Here is a 20,961-nt window from a genome sequence, read left to right as displayed (position 1 = left end):
TGCAACTCCTGATACTTCCAACGATGAATTGATGGAAGAAAAGGAAGGAGACGGCGGTACAACTGATGCATAGGGGATACTCCTGGAAGAGGGAGATGCTGAAACGTCCAAACGAGGTGGCAAAAAACCCTCCCAAGAAGATTGAATAGAAACTACGATGCTCCCTCTTCTTGTAAAACGCCCTCCACTGAGACTTAGGCCAGGAACAACATTCCGGGCAAGGATGGTAATGGTACAAAAATTAGATCGGCACCTACTACATGTCGTATCAGGATCTGTAATGGTAGCAGCCAAAAACCTGGAGCACAGAAAACCCTGAAGGCCCAGACAGAAGCATTTACAAGGCCTTGCATAATCAGAGGGCTCCATGATAACAAAGCACACAAATACACTGAAACAAAAAGAAATTATGGGTAAACAAAGCAATTGGCTTGGGAGGAGAGCAAAAGTGACTACTCTCCAAGGCAGACAAAGAAAGACTAGCACGTCATGAGGTTCTATGCATGATTGGTGACCAGCTTCCGCCTCATATACGCATGAATTTCCAGATGCAACAGATTCCTTGCTTTACAATCTTTGATTGTTTTTAACTGGTTTCCAGCTGGCACAAGAAGATTATCCTATCCTATTTTTGTTCTGTGTATGAATAATCAGAAATAAAAGAATATTACTGATGATGCAAAAAAGCATAACTATATCAGAAAAAATAAATGACCAACTCCTTACCATTAGCCATGACCATAAGACAGTGAACTGGAAGAAAACACTAACCACAGAAGCAATTAAGGTACAGAAATCCCACTTTTAAAACTCAATCACAAAACAATAAGTGAAAATAGATAAAGAGAACAATGAACCGAGTAATAAATAAATTTAAGGTTAAAATGATGCATGAAAATGGTGATTCTGCAAACAACTAGACAATTCTAGGCTGAAATGAGTAGCTAATGGATATCTGAGGATTCAAGAGGTGCATGTATCCTTAAAAGTCCACAGATCTTATGTCTACTAAAAAAATTACTGAATGTAACATATATATAATTAGAACGTGAACATACATAATTAGAACTAGAATGTAAAATTAAGGCCGTGCAGTGGGACCTATAAGGTCATTCAACATTTAAAGGTACATTGAGAGTACAGAAAGTTTTAAATGTGTAACAGGAGGAAAACCACAGTTCCACAAAGAAAATTGTTAGAAGGTAAAAAGTAAGATGGAAGAAAACGAATATGGAAGGAGGTACAATAAAATGAATGAAAGGGGTTGCAGCTAGGGGCCAAAGGATGCTTGCTGCAAAGCACCTTCAAGTAATACGTACATGGTGCACTGACGGTACTCTCCCCTATGGGGTACACACCCAATTGGTTATAACAAAATAACCTTGAAATTAGGATGCCTTATTATGAGAGTGGTTTCATTATCACAGCAAAGCTAAATATGTACCATTAAAACTATGGTGGGGAGGCCAGTAAGGCATAAATCAATCTCGGAATGATTGGAATGACAGGATGCTCATAGAGTATCTTTCTAAATGCAATGAACAATGGTAATGGCTGATAAACTACCTTTTTTTAGGATAATCAGGAGCTCTTTTTTTGTGGCAGGGGCTTTCTTCCTCAAGAATCACATAGATTAGAGGTATGAATTCTTTTGGCAAAGGAATCAGAAAATTAGATTTTTTTTTTGAAGGGATTAAAATCTAACAACTTAGCATTTAATTAAGTTCATACAGAACTTAACAATACATATCCAGGATGTAAGGTAATCACCACACTTGTCTTGGGTAAAACATTTTGGATACCAAGGAGGCTTAAAAGAAAAAGACAAAGGTGTAAATACATCTAAATGCTTGTGGACTACAATCTTGAAACAAAAAGAGGAAATGCATAACTTATAGTCTAGTATCTTGTTCCACAGCAAATTTGTGACAAAATCTAAAATGAAGTATTAGGTACCTTTATCATATTAAAAACATTTGATTTCACTATGCAATAGGACACTTATTTTCAATTCTTATTTAATACTACAACAGTAATATATTACCTGATAAAAAACATTCTACGCTGCAGTAGAGTTCAAAACTTCTGAAGGGACTAATTGCCGTGCTAACCAGTCCAAGCCTTGGTGAAGACCAGTCCCAGACTGAGCATCACAAGGCTGAATGTGCCAAGACCTCCCTAAGCATAGTTTATGTACACCAAGACTCTCTGTCAATGACGCCACTCCTTGTGCACCGTCACAGTTCTAGAACAAACAATAAGTAAAATTAATTTTTAAAAGTCAAATTTAAGACATTCATTGAGGACTACGAAAATGTATTCTGTACATCGATGCAATCATCCATCTTTCCTTAATTAAATTACAAAAAGAACGTGTTAACTTATATAATGAAGTTTCTCACCAAAATAGCCCATATTTTGTCAGAGAAAGCAGATGATTCCAAAGTGTCAAAACAGGTTTCAATGACCTAACCCTGTGAGAAGGGTAATCTTCACCTTACTGAGTTTACCATTCTTCTACTTAATGTATACAGTCTATTGGACTGAGATGAATGCCTTACAGTAAGGCATTCATCTCAAAATAATCAGTTGCTCATATATGTAAATGTAAAATCTTACACAGGCTGAAAACTTGATGTCATAGATTATATAAGACCTGAGGACAATACATACCACATGAAAATACAACTAGCAAAAGCCAAACATCAAGCATCAAGCATGAATCTATGCAACTATATCATCTGAATACAAAACCACTACCAAAGGGCTACTAACCAAATGTGGAATTATCACTTAAATTATCTGAGGCTCCCTAAGCAAACTTTCAACACTATGATTCATCCTATTTTCTCGCAGTGTTCACAGAGGGTACAATATGAACTAGATGAATCATTAACTTATTCAAAGCAAATTTCTTCAAAGGAACAGATTATTTCTACCTCAAAGATGAGTTTTGCCCTCTCCCCATACACACACACACAATACATCATCATCAGCATTCACATTTTCACACCAGTTAAGACATATCATCATCATATGTCTAACCCTGATGTGAAAATGTGAATGCAGATGATGATGTATTGTGCTTCATTTTTTTTTTTTAATTCCCATCAGTTTGAGGTTCTCAATCACACATTTTTCCATGATTTCTGGGATTTCCCACTGATCTGTCCTGCCCCTTTCTCGGCTTTTGAACAATTTTAAAACACTTTTTATTCTGCTGTTAACACCACACTGTCTACATAACAGGAGCTCCCAGAGGCCTCCCATATTTTAATGTGATCTATTCCTATGATCAAATGTAAAAGACTTCTTGATCTTTGATGAACACCAATACAACTTTCATTTATAAAATTCCAGACTATTTATCACTGACTACCTAAGAGTGCTTACGCATGTTCATGAAACTTTTTCATAATCAAAATCAAAATATACATGGAAAATGTTTTTTGTTGAAACTTGAAAAAACACTGTAATTTCAAGATCAACTGGTCTTCTCTTCAAATGATTACAGAATAAGGAAAAAAAAGTAAGTTACAAATGTTAAAAGAGGAAAACATTAATAGCCATCCTCGTCATTAACCCTCTTACGCCGAAGCCCTAAAAATCAAAACCTCTCCTGTATGCCGGCGCCGGTTTGGAGTGAGCGCGGAAGCGGAAAAAATAATTTTTTCAAAAAATCACAGCGCGCTTAGTTTTGAAGATTAAGAGTTCATTTTTGACTAATTTTTTTTCATTGCCTGAAGTTTAGTAGGCAAACATCAGAAATAAAAAATAATATCATTATCATATGTAAATTATGTGATATATGGTAGCAAAAAAAAAAATTCATAGATAATTGTATTCAAATCACGCTGTGCAAAAAACGGTCAAAGCTAACGAGTTACTTTTGTTTTCGTTGTATTGTACACTGAATTGCAATCCTTTTGATATATAATACATAGTAAAACAATAAAAGCAACACCGGAAAAATATTATCACAAATGATGTACGAATTCGTAACGCGTGGACGTAAAAAAATGTTATATTTTCAAAAATTCACCGTAATTCTAAATATTGTTCTAGAGACTTCCAATTTGTTTCAAAATTAAGACAAATGATTGAATATTACGATACTGTAAAAGTTTTAGATTAGAATTGCAGATTTCGACCATTTCGGACGAGTTAAATTTGACCGAATGTCGAAATTTTTATATATATATTTTTTTATATGCACATATATCGGAGATGGAAAAAGCTACAACCTTCAATTATTTTTTATTATATTTTTCATGAATTTGCACACATTTTGATATATGAAACTCTATAAAAAGGCTAATATGAAAAGGAGCAAATATTAGGATAATGCGATGTACGTATTTCGGAGACTTGCGGCCGCGAATCGGCGCGCGGAGTGAAGGTAAATATATTATTCAAAAATTCACCATAAATCACAATATTGTTTTAGAGACTTCAAATTTGTTTCAAAATGAAGAAAAATGACGGAATATTACTAGGCCGTAAGAGTTTTAGCTTACAATTGCGTTTTTCAACTATTTCGGTAGAGTCAAATTTGACCGAACGTGGTTTTTTTCTATTTATCATGATTTATATGCAAATATTTCGAAAAAAGAGAAAAGCTACAACCTTCAATCATTTTTAGTTGTATTCTACATGAAATTGCACACATTTTCATATATAAAACTTTATGTAACAGCTAATTTTAAATGGTGCAAACATTTCGACAATCGCACAAAAAAATTCTGATTTTTTCGGTAGAGTTACCGCGCGAACGTAAGGAAAATTTTTTTTTTTTTTTTTCATAAATTCACCATAAATCAAAATATTGTGCTAGAGATTTCCAAGTCGTTGCAAAATGAAGGTAAATGATTGAATATTACTAGAATATAAGAGTTTTAGCTTACAATTGCGTTTTTCGACCATTTCGGTAGACTCAAACGACCATTTCGGTAGAGTCAAAGTTGACCGAAAGTTGAAATTTTTGCACTTAACGTTATTTATATGAAAATATTTCGAAACTGATAAAAGCTACAACCATGGGTTTTTTTTTGTTGTATTGTGCATGAAATTTCACACATTTCCATATATAAACTTTAGTAACAGCAAATTTAAAGGGTGCAAACATTAGGACAATCGCAACGAAAAAATTTATCGGAAGAGTTATCGCACGAACGTAAGGAAAAAGTTTTTTCATAAATTCACCATAAATCGAAATATTGTGCTAGAGACGTCCAATTTGTTGCAAAATGAAGGCAAATGATTGAATATTACTATAATATAAGAATTTTAGCTTACAATTGCGTTTCTCGACCATTTCTGTAGAGTCAAAGTTGACCGAAGGTTGAAATTTTTGCATTTATCGTTATATATATGAAAATATTTCAAAACTGATAAAAGATACAATCATGAGTATTTTTTTGTTGTATTTTACATGAAATTGCACACATTTTCATATATAATACTTCATGTAAAGGATAATTTAAAATGGTGCAAAAATTATGTCAAAGTGACGAAATAATTTCCGAGATGTGTCACTGATACTTTTTAGTGCGATAAGAAAGAAATTCGCGCTTGCGCGCCTGCGTAGCGATTGTAAACAAAACAACGCCTTGATCTGTGAACTCCCAGCATCCCCCAAGGCGCGTGATACAAAAGTTTTCGGCTGGTAGGCCTATAAGTATTTTTCCGCGAATTTTTAAAAAAACTTTTTTGAGCCGACGTATGATACGTCCAATCGGCATACGGGAGACATTTTGACTCGACGTTTAATACGTCCAATCGGCGTAAGAGGGTTAACCAACTGCCACTATAAACAACAATTGTTAAATATTCAGTGCCATGACAGTTTAATGATGCAGAGCACATTTAATACACACTAACCTCTTTGTTAGCAAAGATAAGCAGGGATGCATCTTTAAGTTCCCTCTCTGTCATAAGTTTTGTAAGCTCTGATTGGGCCTCGGGCAGTCGGTCGGTATCTGTTGCATCCACAACAAAGATTACTGCTTGGGTGTTGAAGTAGTAGTGCCTCCACAATGGTCGTAATTTGGGTTGCCCACCAACATCCCACACTGTGAACTTTGAAAAAATCAAAATTGTTCAAAATTTTGGAAATATATTTTCCCAAAAAGGAAATACTGTATGTATATATATGTATGCTATTTTAGTTGTGCTTAGTGTTTCTTTGGGATAATCAATTAATATGGCATCAAAGAAGAAAAAAATTAATGTTTAAAAATCTAGTCTATCCAAGACAGCTGATTCTACAATACAAGATAAACATGAAGAAAAAGAAACAAAAGAAATAAAACAAGGACTATGAACATTACAAAAATTAACAGAAGTCTTCCAGATTACTATGCACATTATTTTAGAGGAAAAAAAATCATGTTTCGTCAAAAGAGTTTTATGACACCTGTAAAAACCTTTTGATAAATTATAAAGCAAAAGAAAAGAACTTGTAACAATGAAAACTCTATCAACATCATTTGTTTCCGACATCCCAGGACCTCCAGTGTGAAGTCCATCCTTGGGTGTGCAGAGTTCTCCTAAAGCAGATGCATACATCATCAATTTCTATCTCAAGGAGGCAACAGAAAAAGTTGGACAGTATTCAGTAGAAGTTTATTAATATTTTATATAGTACATATATATTTATCAGTTTCTTTAGAGATCAATTATTTATTTTTTTAGTCATACAAGTACTGTATTGTCTCATAATACAGTAAACAGTAGTACGTATTTTATCATACAGGTAAGTTAATCCTTCACCAAAATTCTAAAAACTGAAAACATTTTGTGGAAAGTAGAGCATCAATTCATAAGATTGGTAGACTGGCATTTGGGTGTTTGCTGCTACTCAAATTATTTTTCTCATGAAATCCCAAGAACTGACCTAAAAAATCCCAAGATTACCAAACAAAAAAATTCCCAAGATAATAAAATAATTGTACATCTCCCAAGACTTTGAGTCCTAACCTAAATAATCCCTCTCTCATGTGAAATAAGAATGTGTACTGCAGGTAATATATTTTTGGAAGACATTAAAAAAAATCCAAGTGACTGGCAACAGTCACTTGGACTGTAAAAGTTATGACTAGCAGGTATACAGAAATGGATTAGCATTCCTCAAGAGATTTAAGAGATAAATTTCATTTTGATGGTAGGTCCATGCAGCATTAGTAAATATCTTCTAAAGCAAAAAAAAGTAATGAGAAGGAATTCATTCTATTCTTCATGTAATCAGTAAAATACATTCACTATTAAAAACTATATAATGTATTCAAAACGCACACATACGTCATCGCCAGCTTCATGTGAGCTAAAACCTAATTGGTTGGCTGGTTGTATGGAGATCTGTTAGCTACTGACAACCCCCTACTGCTGTTCTGTTCATAGATGTTTGACAGTACTAAGTTGGAACGTTACCAAGCTCGTGACTGTTTGACTGCTGATGGCAAAAATTACTCAATATTTTGCTTTATACAATTATTTTGTCTTGAAAACAAGAATTTAATAATAATTTTAACTTTATTATAACAGTATGAAAAATCCCATAAAGTATGTTGTAGTGATCAAATGTACGACTACAAACTAATGACAACATAGTGACAATAAAGAACAATCCTCTCCAAGACTGATATGATGAAATGTATTTTACAGTCTTACTTATTGTTAAAATTCACAAGTTCATTACAATTATTTTGATTATATATATTTTTGAATTTTACTGAATGTTTTTGTTGAAAAAATGTTAGTGAACATATGGTCTTAATTGTCCTACTATTTTATTATTGATGATCTTAATTATCTCACATTCATTCAATAGTATATTAATACAGTAGACCCCTCGTATTTGCGGGGGGATGGCTACCACACCCCCCGCAAATAGCTAAAATCCACGAATGCTTAAAACCCCTCTAAAAATGCTTAGAACTGCCTATTTTGATAGTTACAACACAAAATAACTTAAGTATTTTCAATTTTTTCACAAAAAATCCAATTGTCATGAAAATACAGTAATTTGTGAATATTTCTCAGTGAAAAATACCGCAAATAGGCAAATTTTCCACGAATAATGAGTCTATACAGTCCACAGAACAATCTGAAGCTGGGCAAGTATACGAATAGCAGGGGTCTTCTGTATAAATAATAATGTACTATAATGGATAAATACGGTAACTATAATGAGAAAAGAAAAAAAATGGAAAAAACAATGTTTTTGCTGCAATAGTGATGTTTGATTATGATCCTGACCCCACAGTTCCAAAATCCAAAAATTCCAAAACCCAAAACACATCTGGCCCTAAGGATTTCAGATAAAGGATTGTGTACTGTATTTCCTGTCTTAATGATTTAAAAAAGAACAGTATCATGCACATATACCTGCTGTACAAGTATATTACAAACAAATACCATAGTATGTACTTTACTGCATTATGTGGGGTTTGTTACCTTATGCAAAAGGCTTCGGATAAATTTCTTGCATACAATATATATAAGAGGACTGATGTATGTCAACAGTTTCCAATTGCTTCCATGTTAAAAGTTTTCATATACAGTATTTTACTTTCACCCTTCCTATATTTTATGGCATGTAAATAAACTTCAAAGACAATACAAAATTATTTTTTTATCCGAATTCATTACTATGTATTAGTAGTTGGTAACGATTACGCTATTAAATATTGCATCCCTTTATGAAATATATGGTTCAGATGGTTTTTATTTTTTATTTTCCATACAATAATTAGTTTGAGAACATTTCTTTATAATATGAATACTGAAATCTATAATTAGTTTGAGAAAATTTCTTTATAATATGAACATTGAAATCTATTATCACAAGTAAAAATAAAACTGCACAAGAAAACCTTGTTTAATACAGGTTTTTAAGTATTTTGTCCGGATCATTATGAAATATGTTATCAGGTTATCGTGTGTTTAAAGATCTTTCTGTTAAAAGAAAAAACGTTTTTCAAGCTAGCATATGGAATATAATATAAAAAATATTACATAATTTATAACTTCCTTAAAGTAATATAAATACATTTCGCTTGACCGAAGGGTGGTGAAATGCAGTGAAGTCTGCAGTTCGGTTGGCACGCCTGGAACACCAAATTTTGAGGAGACTGTTGTTGATGCACAACTTATAAATCTTACATATGCTAATTTTCTTTTTAATATCATAAAAACATCACATTGACAGAATATGTTTATATATTTGAAAGAGAATTCAGACACAGAAGAGAAGGAAACTGGAAATATATATATTTTTTCCTATATAAATGAATGGTTTAATGCAAGTCACATAGGCCTAGAATGTAACATCTGTGTGAACTGATTTATCTGTGCTTTGGGAGTTACACTAAATTACATTCTAAAGCATTTATTGAACTTTTATTAGTTGATATTTTTCCACCAAACGAAATTTTTTAATGCTACGTTTCAACCTCTGTCTAGGAGTTACTAATTCAGTCCTCAGTCACGCGGTTTCAGAAATATGCCACTCAATATACTGACATGATCAATTATATATTTGGCATAACGACTCTAAAAGAACACATTATTGATTATAAAAATCGAAAACCACACAAATACTTATAAACAAAATCATACTGCCCATTATAGGATTCTCCGTCTTTCACAGACCAGGCTAGGATCATTAAGCCTGGTCAAACATTTATTTTACATTTTTTATAAGATTATGATAAAAAAAGTTTTGTTTTTAATGCTGTATACGCAAAACATATAGGCCTGCAATTTTGAGTGCTAAAAAACCCTATTCAGACCGAAAATAATGGTTAGTCTGAGTTATAGGAAAAAATAAATACGTCCCAGAATTATTAAAGAGGTAATATACGAAAGAACGATAATAATTTAAATTTTCTTTAAACAATGTTATTTAGCTCGCCTGCCATAATATACATTAGCAAGTGACTCATTTTTTTTTTATTAAAGTAAGCCATTCGTGTGCAAGAAAAGGATCTTGCTCTACGGCAACCTATAGGCTGTAACCAACTAACAGAAACTTAGCCTGTCACCATAGCATATCGTGCGCCTGCGCAGCCAGGCGAATAGTTGTCAGAAACCGCTTGCTGAATATTTCCATAAAAACCTATTGTCCAAAACATTAAGGCAACTGATGCAATATTTTGTAACGTGACAGTACAACACAAAAATCTACAGTAAAATGGAGATTAAAGAAACAAGTTCAGGAAAAAAACTTTTTTCAAAGTCAAAAAGAAATGTCTGCTCAAATTCACTGCTCATTAGACCGATATAAAACCAATTAAATACAAATGTGATAAAAACAAGAGGTAGCCTTACTTTGAAATTCTTGTATTCAATGGTTTCCACATTGAATCCAATGGTTGGGATGGTTGAAACAAATTCATCTTGCTTCAGTTTGAAGAGGATTGAAGTTTTACCAGCACCATCTAATCCTAAAGTTACCACTCTCATCTCAATTCTTGCTCCAATATGAATGCGATTATCCTGTAAGCAGTTCAGTATTATTATTCCTACTATTATTATCACTATTATTAAACAGTATTATTATTCCTACTATTATTATCACTATTATTAAACTATCAGAATGAATCGTTAAACACAGCTACCCATAACAGCTCTCATATTAACAACCCACTCAAGAATTATAGGGGTATACCAACTGCCAAATTTCGTTGAATTTTCGTTATTTACAGTTTTCATTCACTTTATGTCTAAATAAAAAATATCCTGAAGCAATAACACAGAAAACTTTTATAGATTGGTTTATCACTTGTAAGACACTGTGAACCACAAATTGTGAAAAAGGCTTGTAAAAAAATGTTTGTATGAATAATTCAGGATAGGATCAAATAAGTTATTCACTGTTTTGGACTGTTTTATGTATAAATAACCATATCTACAAATGTTATTGCTAAAAAATAATATTTAGATTGGTTCATGGACAATTTTGTTTATCGCGTGTACGACACTGTGAATGACAGATTGTAAAAAAACATAAGAGTCTATGAATGATCCTAGATTGGATCAAGTTTGAGATATATATTATTTTGGACTGTTTTATGCATAAATAAACATATTTTGAAATGTTATTGCTAAAAGAATGTTTAGATTGATTCATGGACAAATTTGTTCATCACTTTTACAGCACTGTGAACGATCTGGCAGTATCATCATTGAGAAATAATGGTACGTAGTGTTAAATGGTGGTAAGCCATCTCAATGGAAACTAAAATGGGTAAAATGAAGAAGTTAGAGTGGTGAAAAAATGGTTGATGTAGCATGCCATTATAAGATGAATAGCTCAACCATCGGCACAATTTTGCAGAACACAGGCAAAATTATGGAACACATGAAAAGTGCTGTGCCAATCCAGTCAACAATTATGCGTAAGAGAATGGGGAGGTTGGTAGGAAAAATGGAAAAACTTCTGGGTATCTGGATGGAACACCAGAGACAAAGGTCTCTATGCCTAGCCTCATGCTGATTCAGGAAAAGGTTCAAGCCTTTTTCAATAACTTAAAAGGTTTAGTGTGAAAAAACAAATACTAGCAGTAATAAAATACTCTATAATATACAGTAAGAGTACTAGTATTGGGTTTAGTATGAAAAATATAAATAGTACTGTATGTATTAACTTTGCACATACAGACGGCCCTCGGTTAGCGGCAGGGATTCCGTTCCTGGCTGCCTACACTAAGTGATTTTCAACGCTAAGCGATTTTAAAGCCCACGGCCGCCGCACACCTTCTTTCAAAATTCTAGACCAGTTAACAGCGCCCTGACCAGTCAAACGGCGCCGTAATATCGCGATGGCGCACTAAGTAAAATTATATTTATGCAGTATAGTACTATGGAATTTACTGTACAGTACAGTATAGTATTATAAATACTGTAAAGTGATAAAAGACTAGCTTTAATCCTTTGGGTGTCTAGAGTATGTAAAGATATAATAAGGTTTTATAAGTAGAGTGTACAGGTAGCTGTAGTGTTCAAGTTACGATAATTCGTCTTACGATAATCCAATTTTATGAAAGACCAAATTACAATAGCCTAACTTTATCCCATCTTCTAGTTACATAAGTTCAAAAACAGCAAAAGAGAATTATGGAAGTGTGGTTTTAACGTTATATTCGTTGCGTAAACGTGTACAGCCATGAACAACCGAACTAGAAATTTTTTTTTTTTCTAAGTACAACCAAATTCGATAACATCCGTTTGGCTTGTATTTCAATCATCGTACTATCGTACACTATTACAGTAGTTGTTATAAATAATGTTGTGTAGAACAGAACTGAGATATCTTAAAGTAATAACTTTATTCACTATAGATCAAAGATCAATATTGATCAAAGGTCAATTGGGAAATATACTGTTAAATTTAAACCTAGTTATAACTGAAGCTGAGAAAACTGTTCAAGTTGCTAATGACTATTATCGTGCATCGGTAACAAGGATAAAACTCCAGTAAACGTATGCCCTCAAACACAATCATAGATAAAATTGAGATAAAATCATTGTAATCAAAACTACTGTGCTTGAAAGAACACATTTAATGTTGGTTTCACGCCAATATAAGATAAATAACGTAAAGTTCATATTACGATGATATAAAGGAAAATTGCAAACGGAATCATGTAACTTTTTTACGGAATAAACATGCCGCCAACGTAATCTGTTAATGAAAAAAAACGAGTTCACAATCACAACGAAACATATTCAATTCATATTTCCACATAAAAGCACGTCGTATAAGGAAAAATAACATTGTCTCATATAAGTCAAGTATCTAGATATTTGTTTATGCTAACTCGAAGCAAGAAAATTCGCTCAGAATTGCGTTAAATATGGCGAAACATGGCAAAACAAACTCTTATTTGCCATCAGCTGATTTGGAACCAAAACATAGGCCACTCCGCGGAATACTGGCTTAGATTTGCCGTAGCATTTTATAATACAATAATGTGAGAATACATACAATATTATTGGATACAGTGAAGTAATGTATAACTTTTTAAAGGATTTATGGAAAAGATGCATAATTAATAAAATAACACCATGCATTTTTCAGAAGTGGCGGACAAGAACGAACACGAAAAAACATCCTCTGACAACGTTGAGGGTAGTTACAAAAGCTGCCTTAATTTGTATCATATTTATGTACAAAAATAAAAATACCCTATACGTAATATATTTTCATACACATTTCAAACATAAAAGCATGAACATTTATAAAATCGACACATCGATCGCTAAATTTGCATTCTTTTTAACTCGATATTTTCGGAAGAGTGGCAGGTGGCGGCTTACAAGAAAGAACATGAAAAAACATCGTATTAGATAACGTGAGGGGCAGTTTCAAAAAGCTGCCTTAGTATCATATTTCTGCACAGAAATAAAAATACCCTACATGTAATACATTTTCATACACATTTTAAACATAAAAGCATGAATATTTATAAAATCGACACGTCGATTGCTAAATTTGCACTTTTTATAACTCAATATTTTCGGAAGAGCAACAGATGGCGGCTTACAAGAATGAACATGAAAGAACATCATATTTGATATCGTGAAGGGCAGTTTTAAAAGCTGCCTTTGTATCATATTTCTGTACAGAAATAAAAATACCCTAAACGTAATAAATTTTCATACACATTTTAAACATAAAAGCATGAACATTTATAAATCGACACATCCATGGCTAAATTTGCAATAATTTAACTCAATATTTTCGGCATAGAACAGCGTCAGGCACATATATTTTACCCTAATACCTATGTAATAACTTTCTATAAATTTTTTAATATCATTTGCATAACCTTTATGGGCTGAACGGTATTTCTACAAATGTACGTACTTATTAGACATAACGGCGCTAGCGGCGCTGTTGACCGAAAATTGTGCCGTAAAAATACCTCAAAATGCCTTATTTTTTTAATGAATATTTTTTACGACAGCCATAAAACCGATTCGCCGCAGAGCGATTGGGCCGTTAACCGCGGGCTGCCTGTACGGAGTTGAACTTACAAACAAAATTAACTTACGAACAGCCATTTGGAACATAACTCATTCATAAGTAGAAGAGCATCTGTAAGCATATTATTGTCATTATTATAATTATTATTATTACAAGCAAAGCTATTTAACCCTTAGGAGCCGTAAAAATTAATATGCAGAACCTTAGACCAGGGAAACTTCTGAAGTCAGTCAATTTAAGAAAAAAATGCCTCACTGGAAAGATATGCAAATATACATGCTGTAAGGAAAATAATTCTAGTGGGACCTCTTTTACAAGGCAATCATAAATTTTACCAAGTTATACATGTTTTTCCTAATAAATAAATTCATTTTATTTTGTAAAATTATATTTACAGCTCACGCAATATCAAAACAGATAAGAAATAATATCAGTATCAAATTCTGAGCATATTTGTTGTATGTAAAATATTTTCATACATAAATTTACCGAGAATGAAGATGCATTAGTAACTTTTTTAGATTTATTTTTTCTAATATTTCTTTGCATTTTTCTTTGCAAAATTACATTTATAACTGACATACTATCATAACAATTAAGAAATAAAACCACAGCAACCCCTTGGTATATTTATGAGCAAATCTATAAAACATCACATGTGAGACAGTGAAGCAGTACATCCTCCCTTAAACTCAAGACCACAACTAAGCTCTAAGCTGTCCAGTTTCTCATCTCAGCCAGTATAAAAGTTGCCATTAGTGAATTTATGGGGTATAGAAGTACTGGCACCTCTTTCCCGCTCGATTCCTCCCCCATATCGATGACGCGTAATATTGTTACTCACCATGAGTCACTCGGTCGTCCACCCAAAACCTGTTATTGCTACTCATATGAGCATGTCCATCCACTAAGGGTTAAATGGTCTGCAGTCAAAACAAGCTAATATTTTAAGAACAAAATTAATCTTTTTTATAGAAACCTATTACTTATAATGCTGTAAAAATTTCCTCTCTCCCACGCACACCGAGTTCTGACAGTGAATTGGCCAGACTACATGAAAAAAATGGGCCACTTGACTGCTGGGGAACCCGGGATTCATATATTTGGCATTACTGTTGCAGACCAACCAAAGACCACAAATGTGACCTAATAATAAAAGGTGGTTTTGCATGAAAATATTAAATTTCTTCTAAAGGTACACAATAGTGTTCTTCTTAGTTCAATACATGTTTTTGTGACTCAGTACACAGACATTTAGTACTTCTCAAAAATGTTTTGATGATCAAATTAGTCTTGATGGATGCCCACAAAATTTCTCAAGTCAATATGACAATCTGCATTCTAACTGCAATTCACAGCAAACATTAATGCCTGTCAGTAAGTAATACTGATAGGGTGAATACAATGCTTAATCTACACACCTTTGTAAAAGTGATAGGTATTGCTGGATCAGGGGCAAGAGAAACAAGCTGTGCTAACTGCTGCTCCTGTGAAGTTACATGAGAAAGCCGTGAAGACAAATCTCGGGAGGCCAGAATCAAACGGCCATCATCTTGCTGAATAGCACGTTCCCCATCAACAACAACAGCTACCATCTGGAAAATTTGCACAAAAAAGGGGAATGAAATAAAAAACAGGAATACATACAGGTTTTATAAGATTATTAATATCAATTTTGTTATTCACTAAATTAACTGGGGTTTTAATAAAGCTTCACTTTAAATCCTGGAGCACCGCTGTACGTAATAGTTAATATTGATGCATGTATGTAACATCTTACCATGATAACTATTTCAAAATAGATTACTAATAGAGTATTATTTAATCTATTAAAAGATGTATATTTTCTAAGGGTTTGAATGATTAACTACTTTAATTCAGTAAACTGGTACCGCAACTTTAATGGTCATTGAAAATATATATAAATAGTACCTCCTTCAAAAAATCTAAAAAGTATTAAACAAATCCAAACATACTTATAGGTATACTTTCATACCTTACATTTGTAAAAATATGAAATGAAATACAATAATAAAGAATATTACTTTTGATGAAAACCAGCAAACTTGAAAATCCCACTTAATTTTCTAAGAACCTAAGATCCTCTCTGAGAACTCACGATAGAGGCCACCTGTCTTCCTCCTCAGTGAAAAGTTCTTTATTCACAAGAACAAAGTTCTTTCAGCTTCTTTACCCGTTTCAAAAAATGTAGATAGTGATGTGTGTTTATGGTAGGCATGTGAAGTTGCCAAACAGAGTTTGCAAGCTAGTATCACAGAGATGCAACACCCAGGTAATGATATTTGCAACTGTTCCACCCTGTAGGATATGTGGAACAGGTAATTTTTAGTGTGCAAGTCACACTGAGGTAGTGTTGAATCCTGCTACAGTAATCACTCCTTAAGAGTGCCTTATGGCAATCTGAGTTTTCAACCCACGGCACTTCCCAACAGGACTAAAGCAGAAGGTAGAAAGTATAACGCATATCCCTTGAAATACTAACCATCTAAAGAGTTCTGTTGCCCATCCTTGGTTTTGGTCTCATATAACTTCCTGAATATACATATGCAAGACCAATTCTGACTGATTAATCCCAAGATCCTACAGATCTCAAGAAGTCAAATTGGGGTTTTAACAGCTCAAACTTCCAAATTAATGTTATGGCAAGGCATGTGAAGTTACCAAAAAGAGTTTGCAAGCTAGTATCACAGAGATGTAACACCTAGGTAGTGAGATTTGCAATGTTTCAAAAAACCCCTATGCAATATATATTAATAATACAAGTTTCTGCTTCCCAACCCAGCTTTTTTCTTGCATCAAATATATCAAATTGCACAAATACTAAGTCTCAGGGTAGCTGGCAACTTGCATGTTTGACTCTACAAATTTTTTTTTTTTTTTGGTGAAGGCCTCAAATATCAGGGATGATTTTATCACCACACAGTGCTAATTTTAAGTACTTTCTATGAGAAATGATATTGTTAGTATACAATAAAGTTTTGTACATACTTACCTGGCAGATATATACTTAGCTTAGGTCTCTGACGTCACGACAGAAAATTCAAAACTCGCGGCACACGCTACAGGTAGGTCAGGTGATCTACCTTACCCGCCGCTGGTGGCGAGTAAGAACCAGTCCCCTTTCTTGTCAGATTATTTTCTTCCACCTGTCTCCTGAGGGAGGCTGGGGCGGGCCATCAATCATTATATATCTGCCCAGGTAAGTATGTACAAAACTTTATTGTATACTAACAATATCATTTTTGTACATGAACTTCCCTGCCAGATATATACTTAGCTGATTGACACCCTTGGTGGAGGGAAAGAGACACATACTCACCTAGAAAGTGGGGACAACACATGTTAAAGGAATAAAAAATATAAACCTCTGGTTCTTACCTGATTTAGGCAGAAGACTTCATAGTTACTGTCTATTAGTCTGCGTTGCCTAAAGAGTCTCAGCGAGGGCGTGACCTATGGCTGAAGAACTCTTTGGGTCTACCAATGGGAACTGAGTCCACTTACTTGGCAGAATCCAAGCAGGGTCTGGTCAATGGGGATCAACCCGCTTACATGCCAGAGCCTATCACTACCAATTGCAAGGAGCCTCAAGCACAACCGATCACCTAACCAAATACTAATATTAGTATACGAAAGAAGGAGCTGCCTCCTGCAACCTCCTTCGTACAACCAAAAACTCAAAATTAAAACTAACAGGGAAAAAGAGATTAAAAAGGATGTGTTTCAGCTCCCTGCCCCAGCACTGAATCCGCCGATACGTAATGGCCTAGACCCAAAACACTTTTCATACGTAATCGATACGTCTTTTAGGTAGTGATTGGAGAAGACTGATTCACAACCTCCAAAAAGTGGCCTTCATGAGGTTTTGCAATGACATATTCTTCTTGAAAGCCAAAGACGTCGCGATGGCCCGTACTTCGTGCGCCTTGACTTTCAGAAGACTAAACTGTTGCTGATTGCAAGAAGTGTGGGCTTCTCTAATAACATTCCTGATAAAGAATGAGAGGGCATTTTTAGATAAGGGCCTACTGGGGTCCCTTACAGAGCACCAGAGATTGCTCTCATTAGCAGCAAGTCTTCTCTTCCTCTGAAGATAAAATTTCAGGCTTCTCACCGGGCAAAGAGATCTCTCCTCTTCTGTCCCAACTAAGGAGGATAAGCTTTTAATTTTGAAGCTCCTGGGCCACGGTGAAGAAGGGTTTTCATTTTTGGCTAGGAAAGCCGGAAGAAAAGAGCAAACCGCGGAGCCTCCTTGGAAACCTACGTCACCTTCTAGAGCCTGCAGCTCGCTGACCCTCTTCGCTGAAGCTAACGCACAGAGAAAAAGAGTCTTCATCGAAAGGTCTCTGAACGAAGCTGTATGGGGAGGTTCGAACCTTGAGGACCTCAGGAAGAGCAGCACATCTAGATTCCAGCTAGGAACTAAGGAGGAGGTTCTTTTAACCGTCTCAAAAGATCTGATTAAATCATGGAGGTCCTTGTCTTCGGATATGTTTAATCCTCTATGACGAAAAACTGAGGAAAGCATGCTCCTGTATCCCTTGATGGTGGAGACTACTAACCCGCATTTTTCCCTCAGGAAGATAAGGAAATCTGCTATCTGAGTCACAGAGGTACTGGAGGAGGAAACTTTATGAGTCCTGCACCAACGTCGAAAAACATCCCACTTCGACTGGTAGACTCTAGATGTGGAAGGTCTACGTGCATTGGCAATAGCCCTTGCAGACTTTGCCGAAAAGCCCTTAGCTCTGACGAGACTCTTGATAGTCTGAATCCAGTCAGACTGAGAGCGGGGAAGTTTTTGTGAAACCTGTCGAAGTGGGGCTGTTTGAGCAGATCAACTCTTAGTGGTAGGGATCTTGGAACATCCACCAGCCATTCCAGTACCTCTGTGAACCAGTCATGGGCGGGCCAGAACGGAGCTATCAAAGTCATCCTTGCTCCCTCTGAAGCTGCGAACTTCCTTAACGTTTCCCCTAGAATCTTGAAAGGCGGAACGCGTAAAGATCCAGGTTTTTTCCAATCCATCAGGAATGCATCTATTGCCACTGCTCTTGGGTCCGCAATAGGGGAGCAGTATAGACCTATCCTCGCATTCCTGGAGGTCGCAAAGAGATCGAGATGGGGCCTGCCCCACGTCCTCCACAGCTCCTGGCATACGTCCGCGTGCTGAGTCCACTCTGAGGGAAGGACTTGATTCCTTCTGCTTAGCAGATACGCTCTGACATTTCTTTCTCCCTGTACGAACCTGGTGAGAAGACTTATCTTCCTTTCCTCTGACCACAGGAGGCGCGATCATCGCTGTCTCGTACAGGGAGAAAGCGTGAGTCCCCCCCGTTGTCTGAATGTAAGCCAGGGGCTGTGTGTTGTCCGAGTTGATCTGAACTGATTTTCCCTTTACGAGGGGTTCGAAGGCCTTGAGAGCTAACCAAATCGCTGTTAGCTCTTTCTAGTTGATGTGCCAGGACACCTGATCCCCCATCCAGGTGCCTGACACTTCTCTCGACCCGAGAGTAGCTCCCCAACCTATGTCCCAAAGGGGAGTCTGCATATAACACTAGGCTGGGGTTCCGAACTGCAAGGAAAGGCCTTCCTTGAACAGTAGAGGGTCTAGCCACCAACGTAGATCCTCCTTTATCTCTTGCGAAATCTTGAACGCAAAGTCCAGACCTTGAGATCTTCGATTCCAGTTCCTCGTCAGGAAGAACTGTAGGGGTCTGAGGTGCAACCTTCCTAGAGAAACGAATTGCTCCAGCGAGGAGAGTGTCCCCAACAGACTCATCCACTCCCTCGCTGTGCATACATCTTTCTCTAGAAAGATTGCTACCTTCTCCGAACCTCGGGTTATCCTCTCTGTGGACGGATACGCCCGAAAAACCTGAGAAGCCATCAGAATCCCCAGATAGATACGCTCTTGACTGGGATTAGCTGTGACTTCTCGAAATTCACTAGCAAACCCAGAGAAGCTGCTAGATTCAACGTCAATCGTAAGTCCTCCAGACATTTCTCCTTGGATTTGGCCCTGATAAGCCAATCGTCCAAGTAGAGGGAAATCCTCACTCTCCCTAGATGAAGCCACTGAGCAACGTTCTTCATCAGCCCCTGTGAATACTTGGGGGGGCCGTGGAAAGGCCGAAGCATAGGGCCCTGAACTGAAAAACGTTCCCTCCCCACATGAATCTGAGAAATTTGCAAGAAGAAGGATGGATCGGCACATGGAAGTAAGCGTCCTGAAGGTCCAGTGACACCATCCAGTCCCCGGGACGAAGAGCTGCTAAGACTGATGAAGTCGTCTCCATAGCGAACTTCCTCTTCTTCACAAAGACATTCAGGGCGCTCACGTCCAGAACCGGCCTCCATCCTCCTGAGTTCTTGGGAACTAGGAACAGACGGTTGTAGAAACCCGCGGAAAGAGGGTCCTGAACCATCTCTATTGCCTCTTTATCTAACATCAGCTCTACTGCTAGAGCGAGGGCTTGATTCATTAGTGGGTCTTTGTATTTGGCCACCAGTTCCCTTGGAGTGGTGGTCAAAGGTGGTCTCGAGATAAAGGGAATGAGGTATCCCCTCTTGATGATAGCGAGGGACCAGTTGTCCGCCCCCTTTCGTGCCCAGACATTTGCAAAGTTCAGAAGTCTGGCACCCACAGTTGTCTGGTAGGACACACGAACTACTTCTTGGCCCCTAATAGACCCGAGAGAAGGTGGTCTCGAACCTCTGGAGAAGAGAGCGAGACGAAGGGCCTCCTCGAAAGGGTTCTTGCCTACTCTGAGTCTCCTTCTTCGTCTTCTGTTGGAACGAAGGTTTCGGGATTCTAGCAGAGCGAGCCAGCATATCCTGCGTCGCTTTTGCTGACAACGAGCTGGAGATATCATTGATTATCTTCTTCGGGAAAAGTTGCGGAGAAAGTTGTGAATACAACAAGGAAGCTCTCTGTGCGTGAGAAACCG

At 36.1% G+C, this 20,961-nt stretch overlaps 2 protein-coding genes across 4 annotated transcripts in view; one reads left to right on the top strand and one right to left on the bottom strand.

Moving 5' to 3' along the window:
- LOC135226049 (phosphatidate cytidylyltransferase, mitochondrial-like) overlaps positions 1 to 6,642 on the top strand; it is a 72,792-nt gene extending 66,150 nt beyond the window's left edge. The window contains exon 8 of the mRNA XM_064265540.1: positions 6,507 to 6,642. The gene's annotated coding sequence lies outside the window, so the exon portion shown is untranslated. The remainder of the gene's footprint in view (positions 1 to 6,506) is intronic.
- The window catches only part of LOC135226027 (E3 ubiquitin-protein ligase TRIM23-like), a gene marked incomplete at its 5' end in the record, with an annotated part of 91,489 nt that overhangs the window by 5,539 nt on the left and 64,989 nt on the right, over positions 1 to 20,961 (bottom strand). For 2 of the 3 annotated variants that reach the window (XM_064265514.1, XM_064265507.1), the window contains 4 exon segments: positions 2,045 to 2,245; positions 5,881 to 6,078; positions 10,330 to 10,497; positions 15,412 to 15,585. In XM_064265514.1, the coding sequence (XP_064121584.1) occupies positions 2,060 to 2,245; positions 5,881 to 6,078; positions 10,330 to 10,497; positions 15,412 to 15,585 (726 nt within the window). 3 annotated transcript variants of the gene reach the window in all.

Source organism: Macrobrachium nipponense, chromosome 20, assembly GCF_015104395.2.
Source record: "Macrobrachium nipponense isolate FS-2020 chromosome 20, ASM1510439v2, whole genome shotgun sequence".
NCBI classification, from domain to species: Eukaryota; Metazoa; Arthropoda; class Malacostraca; order Decapoda; family Palaemonidae; genus Macrobrachium; species Macrobrachium nipponense.
The sequence above is the reverse complement of the archived record's forward strand: the minus strand, read 5'-3'. Positions and strand labels throughout refer to the sequence as shown.